The following is a 19,852-nucleotide window of genomic DNA, read 5'->3' on the forward strand; positions in this document are numbered from 1 at the left end:
CGTCAGTCCAATTCATCACCACAAATAATTATATTAAATAATAAAATTTAAAAATAATGTTACCCACTCATCACGGAAAATTATAATAATATTAACACACACAATCTCCAATCACATAAAAATAAAATTGATAAAAATGTTGAAATTATTAGACTGCACGTTATGAGCAGAGTTTGAACCATGATTCATTTATTTGTGTGTATAAGTTCTTAATAATTCTTCTCATTTCATCTATTAATATAATAAATTGATTCAATTTATTAAAAAAAAATTGCCAAAAAATAAACAATATTCGCTCATTCAATTTATTTTTTTCTTAAAAAAAATCTGTTCACTCAAATTGATAAAATACAAATTCAAATTGGCTAAAATTAGAGAGGATGAATTTGCGAACAAACTCACACTAAAAATAGAAATGATGGACTTGCGAACAAACTCACTGTATTAATGTTAATAATATAAAACAACAAAATACATTTGTCTACAAACATGACTATATTCATGTTTCTATCGGATAGCACTTGGGTGACATAGAGTTTGGTGACATTGGCCAATCACAATGTCACAATGCTTATGAAAGAGAGAGAAACACAAGCATTATGACATTGTGATTGACCAATGTCACTCAACTCTATGTCACCATAGTATTTTCCGTTTCTATCATATTCATGTTTACTAATATTAACGACACCAAAATCGTTGATCGAATATGCAGTAGATCAAAACTAATCTTTAGACTCAAATCAAATAAACATTGTAGTAAGAGAAGAGTTATAAGTTCAAACACAATTCTTTCGTAGTTATCAATTGAGTTGTACTTACCCACACGTGTGGAAGCTAGAGCCACATCGAAGCCGAGCCGAAGATATTGGTGAAAAAATAACGGTTTTGTAGAGTAAACCACAGTCGTTCGATTCATTCATTCACTTTCTCTCTCCTCTTCGTCTTCTTCCTCTCAACGCAACGCTTTCTCTCATTTCGACGTTATCATCATCTTCATTTCATTTCAAGGTATATTCATTCATTTTCATATTCATTCATTTTCCAATTTTTCTCTAATTCAATCCTAATTATCATTTTTATTATTCTTATTGTTAATTGAATTTAATTAATTTCGCTTGGATTAATTAATTGTACAGATTAAATATAATTACTGGTAATTCTTTTGCTTGGAAGTTGCAGAATTAACAAATTAACAGGTAATAATTTTAATTTAATTTTTTAATTTAGTATTTCGCCGGTCCGAATCCCGAGAAGATGTAACTTCGATTTGATTTTGCAAAAATTAATGTCTAGTTTGTGATTTTGTATTTGTTTTGATATTTTTATTTGAATTATTGGTTTTTTGTTTTAATTTTAATTTTAGTTTTCTTATTGATTATGGTTATTTGAATGTGTGAATAGTGTTGATTTGACTTTTGAGTTGAAATTGTCAATGAATTGTAATTTAGTTGGTTAATTAATACCTATCAAGCACAGACACAGATACAGATGCTTGTCGCTGGTAATAACTTTTAAAAAAATGACATAATTTGATGTAATTACCTCCATATGGCATGGACACTTATGATTGAAGGTGTGTCCGGTGTCTGTCACGTGTCCATGTCCAATACAGACACACATGATTATATTCAATTATGTCATTTTCTTAAATTACTACCAGTGTCTTTGTCCGTGTTTGTGTTGGTGCTTCATAGGTAAATTATTTGTGTAATGTCGTTGTCGTTGTTGGACAACGGATACACCTTCGATCAGAAGTGTATGTGCTACTTAGTTATTTTCATATCTATTCTTGTGCTTATGCTCTACAAATATTTAACTCTGATTAGTGTTAAAAAATGTAAATAAAAGGAATAGTTTTTAGTTTATGCTTGATATTGGGTTTCAAAGAGCCTAGTGGCGAACTGACATACACTTGGTGTTTAGAAGTGGCCAATTGTGGGTTTGAACCTGCTTCCGAGCTTATCAAATGTCCCTGCAGCTTTTTACCATTTGACGTACTTACAGGATGTTTATGCTTGTATGATAAAATTGTTTATTTTTATGTTATCTATCTTGGCTTTTTATCTTTCATACTTATGGGATGTTTAAAGTAACTGATAACTGGATTTGGTTACCTTTGTTTGGATACAATCACAAATATTGTGCATGCATTGTTTATTCCGAAAATGCTTGTTTTTGTCACCACTTAGATTTACCGACTGGAAGTTATATTTATCGGGTTGTTGTCGTTTACCATTGTCTGATGTATGCTCTGCGGTTATTAGGTTATTATATTGGTGCCATATACACTCATTTCAGGCCTTATCTTTATCCTATGTGGGACTTGGGTTTTACCCAATAGCGATCAACTTGATTGAACCTTTAGTGAAGCTGTTTTATTTGTTAAAATATAAAAATGCATTTTGCGTAGTGAAAATAATATTCAATTTATCTGGTCATTGGAACTTAGACTTGAAAATTTAGTGTATCATTGACATTGTGTTCCTTCAGTGCTTGGCAGGTTGTATATGGATGAAAGGTGTTCGTTAGAAGTGTGTAAGATATTGGTTTTATTCATATTCATATAATGTTTTGTTGAAACATTATTCTGTCGTGTCAATGGCTGCTGATCAGAGGAGGAAACGTGTAAATGGGGCAAGCATTGTCGGTTATGGTTCTAAGGAGCAACACAAGACCAAAAGAAAGAATCTGGGTCTAGTCCAAAATGACATGAGAGCTCACATCTCTGTTGAATGGGATAACAACCAGAAAAGAGTTGTTGCCAAACGTGAACAAATTGGTATCAGTTGGAGACAAATGAAACCGTTTGTCAATCATGTTACTAATGATCATAAAGTCTTGGCAGATGTGGTTACAGTGCCTGAAGAAATATTTGACTTGGATAATCTGAGTGAAGTGCTTTCATATGAGGTAGATAAAATAGTGTTCAGCATCTGTTGTTCTTAAGCTCAATTTTTTAATTGTCCAGGAGTTGTGCCTAAAATCATCTTTTATAAAACTTTTGGAAATTGGCAGGTTTGGAATACGCATCTTTCAGAAAATGAGAGAAACCATCTTATGAATTTTCTCCCTAGAGGCATAGAGCCACATCAAGCTGTGGAAGATTTGCTAGCTGGGACCGACTTTGACTTCGGAAGTCCCGTTTTGAATTGGTAAGACATCATTCCTTTATTTTTCTCTTCATTGACATTTTGTGCTTACTACATGCTACATGTGATGTGATTATTTCTTATTTTAAATTACTGCTAAGTAGTTATTGATTTCATCTTGTGTTGAGTTAACTTATGATTAGCTTTTGGGGTGAGTTGACCAGCGGTACTAATTACATTTATCGATCATCCCACCAATTCTGTTTGGTAAAGTTTGAAATTCAATCTAGGTTTAATCATATCTTACAACATATTGACCAGTTATCTAGTCCTCGTTTTGCATAAAAAAAAATCTCGATTTTATAACTTGAAGGGGCCTAGTTTGGTTGAAATCCCATTTGTTAATTTTCTTTGTTTCTATGCTTGCAAATTATGGCTTATGTGTATACGCTCCTCTGGTTTATGATTACCTATCAATACTGCTTGTTATGGTTATATCATATCTCAGTCTCAGCAATAGTTTTTAATTTTTTTGAAAGATTTTTTTTTTATTTGCCTTTAGTGTTAGCAAAGCATTATTAAGAACGTAATATAATTTGCATAGTTTGCTGATTATTTGTAAAAATATTTTCTCTCTCAGAATCAGAAATGTATTTATATGCTTGCAGGGGCGCTTCAGTTTGTTCTGGCGATCTTCATCCAGATATAGTTGTTGGCCAGGAACAGCATCTGAAGTCTCAGAAGAGAGCATACTACAGACAGTTGCATAATTATCACAATGAGTAAGCACTTTACTCATAGGAACCCAAGAATTGGATTCCAAAGATATAACAATTTTATTAAGAAATTGGATAGAATACGAGAAAATCTCTCCTCAAGGGTTTCCCCTTCACAATACGGAATACAGATACTCTGTTTAATCTTACAATATTCAAAGATACTATATAACCAGCGTGTTCTCTTATTTATACACACACTCTCTAACTAATCCAAAAAACAAACTAACTTCTCTAACAACTCATAACTATAACTTTATATTTGTGTAATTTCTATGATAATTCCTACCTGTGTGTTGTACAGGTGTTAAAACTAGTATCCTAACATTTACACTCTCGGCCTGTATATTTTTTCTATTTTACTTACTGTTGTCATTGTTTTATTTTGCAGTATGATAGGGTTTCTATCCAAGTTGAAGGAGAGGTGGCAAAGCTGCAGAGATCCAGAAAATGAAATTTTGCAGAAGATGTGGAGGTTGTCACCTGGAACACTTACAATCTGCATACAGTGCACAACACATAAAAAATTTAGGACATGGCATATTGCATAATTCTTTTCATTAAAATGATGCCTTTACTTTATTCTTCCACTATTAGCACTTGCAGTTCTTCTATATAAATGAAAGCTAACTGTTGTAAAAGCTAGGGAGAACACAATTTGAATATATCTTAGAAACCGTGATTAATTTTGTGGATATTTTGGTATTTCATATTGCTTCAAATCTGAGATGGTGAAACCCTGGAAATTTTTTCTCTGATGCATATGATCAAACGGGACTTTTCTATTATGTTTTCTGCTTGAATATTGTCTTCTATGTAGATAATGAGACTGATAAAGTGTGTTTATATATTTCTACTGATAGAAGCTTCTATAATTGTTTAAGCCTGAGTATTTACTTTCTTTCAATTTTGATATTAATCTGTTTCAGTTTTAAAAATGATAATCTGTATTTATTGCTGGTGTATAAGAACTTATGTTATAGCAATGTGTGAACTTACTTGAATTTGATTATTGAACTTGAATTAGTTTCTGCAAAAAATTTATTTGAATTTTAGTGGTAGTCATTAATGTCGTATGTTGTTTCGTTATGCAGACCAAAGCATGTTCAGAAAAGAATGCCCTCAAATGTGAATGAATCTAGAGTTTACGATCATGATGGGAATGTCACAGTGACATCTGAGTCATGCTCCTGGGATACAGATGAGAAAGCAGGCAGTAGTGACTACCTAATTTCTTCATTGAGAAGAGATGATAAATTTCCGAGAAAGTAAGTAATGAATTTGTAACCTGCAAGATTATTTATTTAGGTTCTTAGTTAGCTATATTGTTGCGAGTTAAACAACGAACCTGATGAATTTTACATGGTTTTGTCACTGTAGTTGTTTTTGGTTTCTCAATACTTCCATTTGTCATATCTCAAGCAGTGGTAAAAATCTTTCTGGTAAAGTCGTGATATAGAAATTCAAACTATCTATACATGTGTCAAGATTGCTTAATAGGATTAGTAGAGTTTTTGCTTAAATAATGAATTTTGCAGGGATAAATTTACACATGTGTTACGATCACATGATTTACGATCTTGTGTCTTTTTCCTGTGGTTTCCTGTTATATTCCCAAGAAAGTATTCAATAGTTTTTTTTTTTTTTAATTCTTTTGAGAATGAAACCTCTTTCTTAGATACATCTTCAATACTCCTCAACAACGAAAGACACAAAATTGCATGTTTTTTTGTTGATACATTCATACTGTAGAATCAATTAGTATTGTGAATGTCTCATAGAACATTGTGCATGTATGGTGTAATATGAATTAGTTTTTGTTAATGGATCTTGACTGTGTTGTATCTGGATTTTCTTAAATTTCTTGTGCCTCTATATCGGTGTCGTATTGTATCTGTATCGTACTATGTATCTAGACTTTCTTATGTTGGTAGGTGTTGTCAACATTGCTCAAATATTTGTTTCTTGGGTTATGGTGCTTTTGAAGATCTTGAAACTGGCCGCTGTTGTCAGTTAATAATTTTTGTTGTGATAACTTGGTTTACATGGCAGGCATAACGTAATATTACCTGAATTTATATTTCTCGCAGTATATTTTGAACTCTATTTCTCATGTATAATCAACATTTACCGATTTAAATGTTTAATATTACTGTTCTTGAAATAATTTTTGGCAGGGTGTTTGATAAAGGCACTATGAAAGGTAAATCTGGAAATTTGATGCTTACTTCAGATGGCATGCACATTAAAGGAGGGAAAAAACCCAAGCAAGGAGACAAAGTACTCAAGCGTAACATTCATTTTATTGAGGGCGAAAAATACATGTCATGTATCAAGGTCAGACATCCCTCCTTCTTTCTGAGCAATACTGAATTGGCTGGGAGAAACAGTATAGTAGCTGTAATGGATATCCCATTAGTGGTAGTAATTATAGAGGGACAATCGTCGATTCTCAATAAGTGAAAATTAATATTTAAATATATAGATATTAAGTTAGACTTTTGTACCAAAAAAAAAAAAGGTTAGACTTCAGCTGGAATGTTGGAGAGTCAGCTCTGAAATGAAACCACTACATATATGGATTTATATAACAACATAACTAGAGTGTTTACAGAAGTTCATCTTCCTTCTAGCCTGTGTTGTTAATAGTGCACTGTAGCGCCATCAGAGCGCGATCCCTGACCGCTATAGGTGGTGCATTCACAGTGCTTTGATTTAGTGGCTAAAATCATGCAACGCCATCCTCTGTTCTCGTGTCTCAGTCTCATGTTCTCTGCCTCATCTCCGTGTTATGTTTGTTTCGTCTCTCAGTCTTGTGTTCTCTGCCTCATCTCTGGGTTATGTTTGTTTTGTCTCTCAGTTTTGTATTCTCAGCCTCATCTCTGCATTATGTTTGTTGGTTGCGGATCTTCCCCTAAGGCTCATCAAGACTGAGCCATTAAGGATCTGCCCCTAAGATTTATATGCATACAGTCTTTTCACCAGTTCTTCCTAGTATATTTATATGGATTTCATGTAACCACATAACCAGGGTTTTTGCAACGATTCTTTTTCTTTCAAGATGACGAATCCACACAAAATTCTTAATATTTTATGCATACTTCAATATTTTGCTTGGGCATTTGCTAATTGTTTCCTTAATGCATATCAGATTAGTAGGCAGCAGCATGAACTTGTTAAGAGTATGAAGCAATCTGGTAAAAGCATCCAATCTAAGTCCCTTAACCGTGTTTTGGGCGACCTCAATAACATTCATGTGCAGCCATACAAAGTATTTGTCGAAGAAGAAGAAAAGAAGTTGCATGAGCATTGGTTAGTAAGATTTTCAGTGCCATTTTTTTATGCTAAATTGATATCATTGAAGACTTTACGTTCTTAAACTCAGCATTATTGCTCATTCGAATATATTTTATTTTTGTAGGTTGCAATTGGTGATGAAAGACCTCCCTGTGGCATATGCAAACCGGATGCAGAGACAGATACAAAGAGATGCAATCAGGAATGCTTTGGTGGAAGAGATGAACGACAAATCAACTCCAATCTCCGAGGTTTGTGGTAGTGTTTCTTTCTGATGGTCCTTTATAATTTTTTAGGATTGAGTTGCATGCCCTGTATCTGTTTCTCGAATTCCTAGAAGATCCTTGCCTCGGTCGCATAATAATAGACATTTGCTCATAATCATTCTGTTAAAATATCTTTAATTATAACTGTGCTTCAGGAAGAGGATAATGTGAGCTTGGGAAGGGAGCTTCAGGATCAGGACGAGGCCATGAGCTTGGGGGGAGAATCTAGGGATCAGAATGAAGATAATATAATCCCAGTAGAGGATCAGTATGAAGATGTGAGCTCTGGGAGCGAACTTCATGATCAAGATGAGGATAATATAATCCCAGTAGAGGATCAGAATGAAGATGTGAGCTCAGGGAGCGAACTTCAGGATCAAGAAAAGGATAATATAACCCCACTTGAGGATCAGATTGAAGATGTGAGCTCAGGGAGCAGACTTCAGGATCAAGATGCGGATAACATGAGCTCAGGGGATGAGCTTCGGAATGTGGTGGAGGAGGCAGGAGGTTTAAATGAAGAGTCTAACTTGAAAGATTATGAGGATTCTGTTGTTAGGGCTCCAGAGATTCGGTCCTCACATAATTCTTTCTCTAGCTGTGACGATGATTTCAATCAAGTGAGTATGGATTCTGAAAAGAACATTGTTTTATCAAAACCGGATGATACCTCACTGAATAAAGATGAGTATCCAAGGAATATGAGCACTCAGGATGTTTCTACCGATGAAGGAGTGCCTTTCACTCCTGGAAGTGCTGTCTGGCAATCAGTTGAAATGCCACATTCATACTATGACTCGGCTGTGACTCGAAAACACCCAGCTAGTGGGTTATCACAGGCTAACTCTCAAGTCAATGAAGATCAAAGAATCGACGTGATTGATCTTGAAGCTGATGATTTGTGTCAAGAAGAGACGGGTAAGGAGTTGCTGCATGGGCATTTGGACAATGGGACCTCCTTTAGTTCTTACGAAAGCCAAGATCGAAGTGCCTTAATTCATTCTCTCTTCAATGGAGAGGGGCTGTTATCATATCCACATGAACAAAAAGGAACCCCGTTGGATTTCCAGACTTCAAACAACGTTATGACGGGGGATGGCCAATGTTCTGGTCATTTCACGCAGCCTTTGCAAATGCCGCTGACATTGGACCCAGGGCAGAGGAGAGCTACTGAGGTTTACATGCCACAAAGTATGTCGGAGAATATTCATTCCAATGCAGTTGGAAGGTACTTAATCCCCAGGCAAGACCCATTCATCCCAAGGCAAGATTCATTGACTTCTGTAAACGTAACTGATTGGGCTGCTAATACCGCTTGCATGGCGGCGCCATCCCAATCTCACTTGAACACGGGAAATTTTATTGGTCATCATTGGCCCCCAGCTGACCATCAAATTCGCGGTGTCTGGAACGGAACCAATGGCAGCAGTCTTTCAAGTCAAAATGTTGGCACCGGCGTGAACACTGATCAGAACTTATTTAGTATTCTATCACAGTGTAACCAATTACGGCCCGGTAGCTCTTATGATCCAGTCAGAAACACTGACCAGTTTCTTGCACCGAGAACTTACGGAATAGATGCAGGCACTTCCAGGGTTAATCCTGCTGCTTTACCACAGACTTCACATCCATCAGATTTCTTCCCCGGACGTGAGACGGTGGCACCTAGTGCACTGGTGCCTGATGACATGTCATGGATGAATTTGCAACATCCAAATCCTCCTGCATTACATGATCCTTTGGGAAGGCCGTATTTAAGGCCATGGAACCGGTAATGGACGTTTCACCCCATGTGGTAGCATTTTGTTAGTTAAGCGAGATCCTTAGAAGCTGGGTTTACATACCCTTAGATGAGAAGGTTTGTGTACATACCTATACCAACTACACCATGTACATATCTCCATCTAGATATTAGATGGGAAGAAAAGAAGCCGAGGGAAGGGTTAAGATAAGCTTCAAGAATTTCATGTTGTTAGTCAAGTTGCATATTTTATTCTTAAATTCTATTTATTTTTCCTTGTTTTTGGAGAGACATTCTTTAATAATTTTGGAAGCTAAGAAATTCTGGAGGCTGGTGCCTCTATTTTGAGACAAAATAAAGTTTTAGTACTTGTGACATTTTTTATTAGCAAAGGTTGATGTTTTTATGGTAGAAACAAAAGTGATGAATGGTATGTTATATCAAGTTTCCTTTACATTGAGCCAACAAATATAAATTGAATAAATTCATACAACCATACTATCTACTAGAAGTGAAATACTGAAATTGTATATTATAAGTCAATCATATTTTTTTATAAAACTGCCCTTATCCATCTCTTATTTTTTTTTTAAAAAAATTGGTATTCAGTCCAAGAGCCAACTAATATGAAGGATCCAATTCTATTGTCCATTTGTGGGACCCATTTAAAGTGTCAGAAAGTCTTTCATTGAAAATGGCGTTCGGGGGAATTGAACTTGAGACTTTGAGAGGATCACACTTCAAATAGGATATATATATTTTGTAAAATGTCTTATAATATGGGAAGGAGTAAAACGTGAGCAAAATTGATATTTTGGTAAAAATTTTATGTATTTTTCTATTAACATATTATTAATTGATAAATTACACCTGGAGATCCAGAAGTTCTAGCTCAACTGACAAAATATCGAAATTGTTAGGCCGGATGCTATGATCGGGGTTCGAACCCCGGTACCTCCACTTTTATGTGTGAGTTTATAATGGCTTTGCCACTTCGTCTATTTACCAAAAAAAAAAATTACACCTGGAACTTTTTTCTTTTATCAACTTTACACTTTTTAATATCTTTTTTTTTTTGATAAATTACACCTCGAACATTTGTTTTTAGAGGAACACACCTCGTAAATAAATATATTTATCTCATATGAGAAAGTTTATGGAAAAAAAAACTGTAATAAATAATTTTACAGTTTTAGGAGTTAGAAAAAATTATAATAAATGCCCAAAAACTTTTGATACCCCAACATAATCCATTTACATAATTGTCATAGAAGCAACAAGCTTTGTTATTTTTTTTTCTTTTAATAAAACATCACAACAAACAGTACACCATCAAACGTATTTGAAACTATTTTAAGAATATAAAAAAAAAAAAAAAAAAAAAACTTTGAATAAATCAAACCATATTTTATTTTGTATGTTGTGGTAGTTTAAACAGTTACACATGCACAATTTTTATTTTATTTTAATGTGTAATGCATGTGGTGTTGTTGTTACAACTTACAATTTCCACCACAAAGCAAGAATCTAATTCCATTCCATTCCATGTTTGTTTGTTTGTTTGTTTGTTTCTTGTGAATAACCACTTTATTTCATTCAAGTTTCATAGATCCTTTACTACATTTACATATAATTCTATACCTTTAAGTTCCCATTAATTCATATTTCAATTTTTGGAACAAAGCTGAAAGAAAAATGGCACATTCAAGTTTGGATGAATCCTTCAAAAAAAGTTTGGAAGAAGACAAGAAGAAAGAAGTGATTCGAATAGAACGTGAATCTGTCATTCCAATTTTGAAACCTAAGCTCTTCATTGCATTGGCTAATCTTATTAGTATGTCTCTCTATCCTTCTTTTTTCCTCTATCTTAGACCTGTACGAAAACATTGATACGTCGATATAAGTAATGATTTAAGAAAATTGACATATTTTGGTGTTGTGTTTGTGTTTGATGCATGATGAATACATTCGATAAGAGGTGTCGGTGTTAGAGAGGATTTTACTCAATACGTCTAAAAGTATATGTTAATCTGGTACATTACACATGAAATAACAAACACAGTTAATTTTGTTTGGAAAAGAAAAATTATGACAAAAACATTAATTGTATTTTATAAAAAATTTCCAATATATATATAAACCAGAAACAAGTAGAATTAGCAACATTAAATTATCATGTAAAAAGTGTAACAAAATTATATATTTCAGAACATAGTTCTGATCGAGCAGAATTTTTGAAGCTTTGCAAAAGAATAGAGTATACAATTCGAGCTTGGTACCTTCTACAATTTGAAGATATGATGGTATGTATTATTATTTTCTTTACCATTTTCATCTATATATATATATGTTTGGAATTAATTACTTGATGTGTTTTTGTATATACAGCAACTGTATGCACTTTTTGATCCTGTATCTGGGGCACATAAGTTGGAACAACAAGGCTTAACTTGTAAAGAAATTGATGTACTTGAACAAAATTTCTTGACTTACCTTTTTGAGGTATTTTAAAGACTTCTATACGTTTTACATCGACAACAAATCACAACTTATATCATGTAAAAAAATCACAAATTATATCATGTGTGTTTTTTTTTTTTTGTGTGTGTGTTAACCCTCCGGTTTTAAGGGGAAACGGGCTCTGGTAATCCGGAGTTCGGCCAAGAGGTAAGTAAAGTCTACCTAAGAATTGTTCAATCTAGGAATCGAACTGAGGTTCTCCTGAATAATTCGTCTTTAAAGGTCCATAAAGCAAGTTGGATCAATGGTTCTGATCACTGCATATATATTTGAAAAGTTAAGATTATTTGATTCTTTACTCAGGTAATGAAAAAGAGCAACTTCAAGATTGCAACTGATGATGAAATTAATGTTGCACTTTCTGGACAATATCTTCTAAATCTTCCCATCACTGTTAATGAATCTAAGGTTTGCAATTTTTTTTTGTTTTAATGTTTTGTTTTGTAATTCAAGATGTATAATCATAAGGTTATTTGATGATTGATTAATGTGCTTTTAGCAGTTGCAGCAGTTGCTAATCTTTGTATTTTTTTTTTGTTGAATGTAGGTTGATAATGTGCTTTTGAAAAAATATTTTGAAGCACATCCATTTAATAATCTTCCAGATTTCTATGATAAGGTAATACTTCAAATCTAATATTCTTTGTTTTAGGAACTTAGTTTTGTCTATAATCAACATAAAATTATTGTTACTTTAATAAAGAAGAGAAACAATCAAATCGGTCGGAATTACCTGAGTTTGATTTATAACTTAAACTTGTTTTGTTAGACTTTACTTATCGTTTGACCAAATTTAGATTACTAGAATCAATTTTTCTTGAGAACGAGATGATTAAGACAAAAAACATACAAGCAGTATTCTAGAAAAGCATAACGCAATAGGTCAAAGCTCAAAAACATGTAAACATGCATTTTGATCCTTGCCATATACATGATTTCTGACGATAAGTATAATTCATTTTATTATTTTAGTATATCATATTTCGGCGTGGCATTGGAATTGATCAAACAACGGATTACTTTATAATGGAGAAAGTGGACATGCTCATTGCACGATTCTGGTCATATCTATTAAGAACACTCGGGTAATATAATTAAGGAAAGTTTATAGAAACTAAAATTAATATACGTCTAACTTTAAAACATATGGTGCTTGCAGGTTGGAGAAACTGATTTCCAAAAGATCAAAAAGACATGGTAAGAGATTAGATCCAAAGAAGGACGATGAAACTACGCCAGAAGCTTATCAAGATGACGTATATGAACGGATACGTCTTGAAAATATGCCATTAAGGTCTTGTCATTTCTATCTATATGGTTTTTTGTAGTTTCTTTAGTTCATGTTCAATTGATTCTTCACTTGTCACTAATGAGATTATTTGGTGCAATTTTCAGTTCTGGTAATTTGCTAAGCAAGACCTTAATCCAAGAACCGACATTTGATAGGATAATTGTTGTTTACAGGTATATTATTCATAGAATTGTTCTACTAAAATTGTTCTGAAAATTCATTTGTCGTTTACTTAATTTATCTTTATAAGGTTAAGCTGGTATATGATGCAAAATTATTAGCTGGACATTATTGTTTGTATAGGCGAGCCAGTTCCGATTCAAAACCAGAAAGAGGAATTTTTGTGAAGCATTTCAGAAACATCCCAATGGCCGATATGGAAATAGTTCTTGTGAGTTTCAAAATTATAAAGCATTTAAAAGTATTCTAATTCTGGTGTTGTGTTACTGTTTATTACCTAATTATAACATGGTTCTAAATTGTGGTTGCCGACACAATCGCAATTACGCTGAAAACTTTGATACTGCGACCGCAATTGCAATTTAGAACTATGAAGTATAGTTTTCACCTAATGAATGACAATAAGCGATGATATATATTGTTGCTTGACAGCCAGAAAAGAAAAGTCCTGGATTGACTCCAATGGATTGGGTGAAGTTTCTCGGATCCGCTATTGTTGGATTGGTTAGTTATCTTTCTCAGACAGTGTTCTTTGTTCTTTCCTATCTTTAACTTACTAATTCATTCATTAAACATGTTTAACTTTTCTTAATAGGTAGCTGTTTTTAGTTCGCTTCAAGCAGCAGTTACAGCTGATTTGAGGGTTATTGGTGCTGTTCTTTCTACGGTAGTTGGTTATTGCGTTAAAACATACTTCACGTAAGCATGTTGATCAATCGTTTCGTTTCCATTGAGAATTTCATTTAATGATCATGTTGAAAATTTAGTCCTGAGATAAATATTAAGCACTTGCGATAATTCGGACTGTCTGCAATCAGAAATTCTCCGCATTCACGTAGTTGGTACGTCAGAGTTCGTTAGATTGAGATTGGATAGTCCAAATGTCAAACTTGGTAGATATAGTTTTTAAGAAAATAAAATCTGCATTGAAATCTGAACTGATTTCATTCCAACAGCCACCGATGTGCCAACTGCTTTGATGCAATCCAAATCCTGATCCCTTATAAGCTAGCAATAATCAAGGGAAAGAACCAGGCCACTTAAATACTTCACCGAGCATTCCATACTATTCGCCAACAACTCCCTACCATAGCAATATCCCTGTGAATCGATGTCTCGACGATTGCGCTCAGCGGTGCGTTACTCGATCTTTGTAGTCGATCCCGTCCGGGTCACCAACAACTAGCTCTAACCCTAATTGATAAGTATCAAACCATTTGTGGAACCCTCTATTCAAAATTAACTTTCAAGAGGAAAGAACTAAGCCACTTAAATATTCTATTGAGCATCTAATAATACTCAATTTTTGCATTATTAATTGCCACATACTATATGTTTTGTTGAATCTTTTCAACCAACAAAACAACTAGTAATCACTGTCTTAATTAACTTGCTTATAGGTTCCAACAAAACTTGGCAGCATATCAAAATATGATAACACAGTCAATGTATGACAAACAACTAGACAGTGGGAAGGGTACACTTCTCCATTTATGTGATGATGTCATTCAACAAGAAGTAAGTGCTAGCTACCTTCATATGATTTCTTCCATTATTACTAGCTATAGTAATGTTCTTTAATATGAAACACTGACACATACATCATACTGCACACTGACACGTTGAACACATCATACACGACACTGACATGTCAAACACCGTAATAGTCGAACACATCATACATGACACTGACACGTCAAACACCGTAATAGTTTGAGAAAATACATTAATTGAATGTAATTACATGCGCTAGTGTCGATTGTGTTGACACCAAACACACGCACTCAATCAGAAGTATCAATGCTTCACTGTTTATTTATAACTTGTACGATTGATAAGTAATTAGTGATTAGATTGTTGGAAAAACAAATTTTGCACAGGCATCGTTAATAACTGAATGCAATTATCTGTCAGTGTCGTGTCGGACACTAGACACACCTTCAATCAGAAGTTTCGAGGCCACATAGTTTCTTCATAACTTGTACGATTAATAAGTAATTAGTGATTAGATTGTTGGAAAATAAACTTTAGCACACAAAGCAAACATATAAACAACAATTGCAATTTAAAATTCATAATGTGCAGGTGAAAGAAGTAATGATTTCATTCTTTATTCTGATGGAACAGGGAAAAGCTACAAGACAGGTATAGTATAGTATATATTTCTTTGTTCCTAGCATTTTATTTATTCAATTCTAATTTGTAGAAACAATTAATATTAGTTGTATGAGTAGTACTATTTATAATATAAGTTATATATGTGAATTAAGGAACTGGATCACGGGTGTGAGGAACTAATCAGAGAAGAATTCAACGAGACATGCAACTTTGATGTTGATGATGCTGTTCACAAACTTGAGAAATTAGGAATTGTCACGAAGGTGAGTGATATTCCCTTCTAATAAAGTTTTCATTATAATTTTTTTTATAAGCAAAATTTATTAATGATGAGCAAACTAGCACAAGATGTGCAAAGCCGCTCCAAAGTTGCAAATCATAACAATTCCACCCTTTGTAACCTGTCTTGAAGCAATCTCCATCCAAACATAATTGTCGCGTACGTGCAAGCTTCACAACAGCAGGTAGCAGCCTATAACAGTGAATCCGAAACCTGCCTCCTGTTTCCAACAGAACGCATCTGCTACATCAGTCTGCAGGTGCGCGCATGACAGTTTCGTCGATAACTCTGCTACAAATCTGTTCTCTTCATGATTCAGAACACGCTGCCAGCTCTATCTCCAATCTTCTGCGCTTCCTTTCCGGTTTCTTTTTCAAGCTACCATATATTCATATCAGTAGCTAACACATACAATTCCGGAAGCTCATGACAAAGACTCTGCTCACCTAGCCATATTTCCTTCCAAAATGATGTGTTTTCCCCGTTTCCAAATTGAGTCCATCCTGCTGCCAGTTTCACCTTCGGTATTAAGCAATTTACCCGATATTGATCCGTACCTGAACTTGATTAGTTTCGACCAAATTACATTATCTTCTTTCGGTAAACACACTTTGTCCCAGCTCACCCCGTTAATCCTTCTACCTTCCAAGCCTCCTCCCCGCAAGAAACTTCTTTGAATTTGCGTTAATTCTTCGATAACTTTCCTAGGTGCCTTATAGAAAGATAAGTAATATTATGGTATGCTACTCAACACTGAATTTAACAAAACCAATCTGCCTCCAATTGATAAGTGACGACCATTCCACTCAGTCTCTTCCACATTGAGTCTATTGTCGTACTCCACGTCGAATATCTTCTTGGATTTGCACCTACTACAACACCAAGGAACCAAAATGGTATACAGTCAATGTTGCAACAAAGAAAATTTGATGCTGCTTCCAAGAAAGAGCCCTCCAAATTCAGACCATACAATTTGCTTTTGAAAAAAATCGCTTCAAGCACAGATACCATTTCAAAACTTCTTAAAATAGTTTCCATTGTATCCATTTTTTTTGGGAATTTTACCTTCTGGAGCATGAATTGCAAGTATTTCCACTTAACGGGATCGATGATATGCTTTTTCAAAGTCGATTTTCAAGAGCAATGCCTTGTCCTTCCTTCTTCTTGCTAAATCAATTAATTCATTCACCACTAACACCACCATCTAAGATATATAATCGAAGATATATAGTATATATTTTAATTTATTTTTTAAGATTTTGATTTTTGTTAGTGACTTGAAGCTTTTGTTGGAATTCAGGATCCTATAGGACGATATCAATGTGTTGGATTGAAAAGAGCAAATGAAATAATTGGTGCCACCACTGAAGAGCTTGTAATTAGGGCAAACCAAGGAAATATCACTCCTTGATGCTTGCTGTTTTGTCAATATATATGTACCTTCATACTTGAAGGACTGGAATATGTACATTTCAATAATTAAAGGCAGGAACAAAAAAATTCAAGAGATTTAAGACCTAACAAAGTTCAATAGATAGAAACAAATATAGTGACACAATTCAATTCTCAGATACCAAGTATAAGAAAAACAGATCATCATCATAAATAAAAACAAACCGAAAAATTTATCTAATTTGTCATAAACCCTAGAAGTCATGATTTAGAGTTGCAAGGTTCAAGGCATAATGAAATTGGATGAATACTATAATACCGTAAATAAAGCAAAACGAAACTAGTAATGATTCCAGGGAATATGTATCCCACCGATTTTTTTTATTTTTTTTAAACTCAGTATCCGGCTCAATGATCGACTAATCTGAGGGGTCCAATCAACAGTCAATATTCCACCCATAGTTGGTATCGCGGACGCGGTTGCACTGTGAAGTGATTTTAAATTTTCACAAGCAATATAAAGTAGTACTACCGCGCCACTACACCATTTATCGACCATAGCATAATCTCAATTTTCTCTGTACATACTGATTGGGAGGAGCTTAAAATAAACAGTTCAGAGATAGTTAAAGGTAAGATTTATCATTAGATCTAAAACATAACGGCGTATAGGTTATGAAATTTTAATTTTTGGCAATAAGATTTGAACGAACATGGCCGAAAGCATTTGATGCGACCTGATTGAATATACACCATAATCGGCCGCAATTGTGAACGTGCGTGCGCCGCAATTTGAAACCATGATCCCACCCTTTAATTACATGCAAATAAATAAGATTTTTTTTCACAAATCATAATGGTATACAATATACAACATTGTATAATATGTATTAGTTTTCCTTTTCTTTTTCTTTTTTATAAGCAAAATATATTACTCTATACCAACAATACTAGAGGATAAAAGTCTCAAACCAAAGACCAACAATCATAAAATTTCACACCCGGATTTTTCTCCATCCTATCTGTAAACCAACCCCATGATATAGCATGAATGAAGCACCAACGCAAACACGATATGAACAAATAAACACATGTAATGATTTTAAAAGATAAAAGTGATGGTATAATCACATCTATTAGAAAAATAGACATCGATACATGCCAGATACTTGAACACGCCTTCATAATAAAAGTGTTAGATATATTAATAATGCAAATAAAACTACCATATCATCACAAATCAAAATTACCAGTAACTTGTTCTGCATCAATCAAATACCTAATTGTTAAAATGGTACCCAAAACATAAAACAAAACAACTAAAATCATCACTAATCAAAATAGGGTTTCATTCAAGCAATCTTAACCACCTCAATAGTTCTTCTATGCTTGTTAGGGTTCTGAGGAGGAGGCAATTTCTTGAGTGCAGTAACAGTAAACACCCCATCTTGACAAGCAGCCGAAACAGCTTCAGCATTAGCATCTTGAGGAAGAAGAAACCTTCCGGTGAACTTCCCAAACCTTCTTCTTTGCTCCATGTTCAGGTACTTGACGCGGCCACCTTCTTCCCTCTTCCTCTCGCCGGTTATCACAACCACATTATCATCTTCAACCTCAACCTTGATATCATCAGATTTCATTCCCAGCATATCTGTCTCGAACACGTACGAGTTTTGATATTCCTTCACGTCTGCAGGGGGTGGTTGCAGAAATCAAACTAGAATCAACCAATGGTAACAACGATTCCAGCATTGTTGGTGTTGGTTTGTTATCAACATGTGGTTCATCATTGTTAGAGTTTTTCCCGTTAGGGTTTGTTTGATAATGAAGAAGAGTCGGTTTCTGAGATGACGATGAGGAATAATTCCTATGTATCTTCGCCATTGCCTTTTTTTCCAATGAAGAAGATGAGTCGGAATCTGCCGAGGTTTCTGACGATGAGGAATAGGGTTTGGAAAATAGGGTTTGTTTGTTTGAAGTCGGTTCCTCCAATTTTATTTTTATTTTAAGAACTCCCCGAATATGTTTAGAAAATGAAAAGCATAAAAAAAATAAAAATTCAATTTTTTTTCTCTTGTTCCTCTAAAAAAGGGGAACTTCTATTCTACTCTACGGTACACTCAATTGTCATATAGGGTTTTAGAGGTTTGAATGGAATAAAGTAGTCAAATATCATAACAATTTTATTAAATTATCATAATCAACTATTGATTTGTTTTTCATTAAAGAAAAAATAATACTTTGGAAGTAGTGTAATATAGTATTAATTGAAGGATACAACCTTACCAAAAAAATAATAATTGAAGGGTACAATTGAAACAAAAGGTTATTATTGCATTGGAAATTGAAAGTGACATTTATTTTGAAACAATTTTTTTTAGCTAAAACGACACTCATTTTAAAACGGAGGAAGTATTATTTATGACAATTATTATTATTGTTGTTAGGAAGTTTCACCATCGTTTATTAGCGGGTTAGATCAATTCATCGTTAATAACAACAGGTTATTTTATAATGAAAAAGTGGACATGCTAATTCAACATTTCTGGGCATATCTTCTATTAAAAAAATTGGTTCTAGTAAAAGTCCTGCTCAATGTTTGAATTTGGATTTTCTTAAAGATCACGAAAAAGATTATCTAAGCCTCAAAGTTCCATTTATTCATTTCAGAAATCAAGCTAGGATATATTTTTATCATTTCATAAAAAGATTTTGTATCAATTAATCTTGAATTTATTGTGATGTCGAAGCAGAAACCTCTAAAACTTATATTACGGCCACCACATTTGCAATTTATAGAACTATGAATTATAGTTTTCCAGCAATGAATTGAATGAACATAATTTGTTACTTGGTTATGCTATTGTTGGCTTAGTTAGTTTTCTCGAACACTAAATAA

The 19,852-nt window shown here is 33.9% G+C and overlaps 3 protein-coding genes across 4 annotated transcripts; 2 read left to right on the forward strand and 1 right to left on the reverse strand.

Moving 5' to 3' along the window:
• The first annotated feature begins 857 nt into the window (after positions 1–857).
• On the forward strand, positions 858–9,587 carry LOC25495896 (uncharacterized). 2 transcript variants are annotated; one of them, XM_013596153.3, is made up of 11 exons: positions 858–1,011; positions 1,140–1,199; positions 2,494–2,913; positions 3,019–3,155; positions 3,761–3,874; positions 4,260–4,343; positions 4,963–5,136; positions 6,046–6,205; positions 7,020–7,180; positions 7,290–7,416; positions 7,587–9,587. In XM_013596153.3, exons 3-11 carry the CDS (start codon positions 2,602–2,604, stop codon positions 9,204–9,206), a joined length of 2,889 nt encoding a protein of 962 aa, XP_013451607.1. In that variant the 5' UTR covers positions 858–1,011; positions 1,140–1,199; positions 2,494–2,601; the 3' UTR covers positions 9,207–9,587. The 2 variants fall into 2 exon arrangements, with proteins under 2 accessions (XP_013451607.1, XP_024641256.1); XM_024785488.2 differs by lacking the exon at positions 1,140–1,199.
• A 1,169-nt stretch (positions 9,588–10,756) lies between these two features.
• LOC25495897 (uncharacterized) lies at positions 10,757–17,082 on the forward strand. The gene is made up of 15 exons (XM_013596154.3): positions 10,757–11,006; positions 11,381–11,475; positions 11,561–11,674; positions 11,996–12,100; positions 12,240–12,311; positions 12,665–12,777; positions 12,852–12,986; positions 13,088–13,156; positions 13,287–13,374; positions 13,596–13,667; positions 13,759–13,862; positions 14,564–14,681; positions 15,249–15,308; positions 15,434–15,544; positions 16,862–17,082. The coding sequence occupies exons 1-15, from the start codon at positions 10,868–10,870 to the stop codon at positions 16,970–16,972; spliced, it is 1,506 nt and encodes a 501-aa protein (XP_013451608.1). The 5' UTR covers positions 10,757–10,867; the 3' UTR covers positions 16,973–17,082.
• A 1,223-nt stretch (positions 17,083–18,305) lies between these two features.
• LOC25495898 (17.3 kDa class II heat shock protein) lies at positions 18,306–18,837 on the reverse strand. The gene is given in 2 exon segments (XM_024785443.2): positions 18,306–18,650; positions 18,652–18,837. Coding segments are annotated over 2 exon segments (531 nt in total).
• Positions 18,838–19,852: the final 1,015 nt, after the last annotated feature.

This window comes from Medicago truncatula, chromosome 6 (genome assembly GCF_003473485.1).
Source record: "Medicago truncatula cultivar Jemalong A17 chromosome 6, MtrunA17r5.0-ANR, whole genome shotgun sequence".
NCBI lineage: Eukaryota > Viridiplantae > Streptophyta > Magnoliopsida > Fabales > Fabaceae > Medicago > Medicago truncatula.

Excerpts from the sequence above, each read along its gene's own strand:
- LOC25495896 (XM_013596153.3), top strand. The coding sequence starts at position 2,602 with ATGGCTGCTGATCAGAGGAGGAAACGTGTAAATGGGGCAAGCATTGTC. Across the intron at positions 7,181-7,289 it reads AAGAAGTTGCATGAGCATTG|GTTGCAATTGGTGATGAAAG; the intron begins GTTAGTAAGATT and ends TTATTTTTGTAG. Across the intron at positions 7,417-7,586 it reads AATCAACTCCAATCTCCGAG|GAAGAGGATAATGTGAGCTT; the intron begins GTTTGTGGTAGT and ends ACTGTGCTTCAG.
- LOC25495897 (XM_013596154.3), top strand. The coding sequence starts at position 10,868 with ATGGCACATTCAAGTTTGGATGAATCCTTCAAAAAAAGTTTGGAAGAA. Across the intron at positions 13,375-13,595 it reads CCGATATGGAAATAGTTCTT|CCAGAAAAGAAAAGTCCTGG; the intron begins GTGAGTTTCAAA and ends GTTGCTTGACAG. Across the intron at positions 14,682-15,248 it reads ATGATGTCATTCAACAAGAA|GTGAAAGAAGTAATGATTTC; the intron begins GTAAGTGCTAGC and ends CATAATGTGCAG.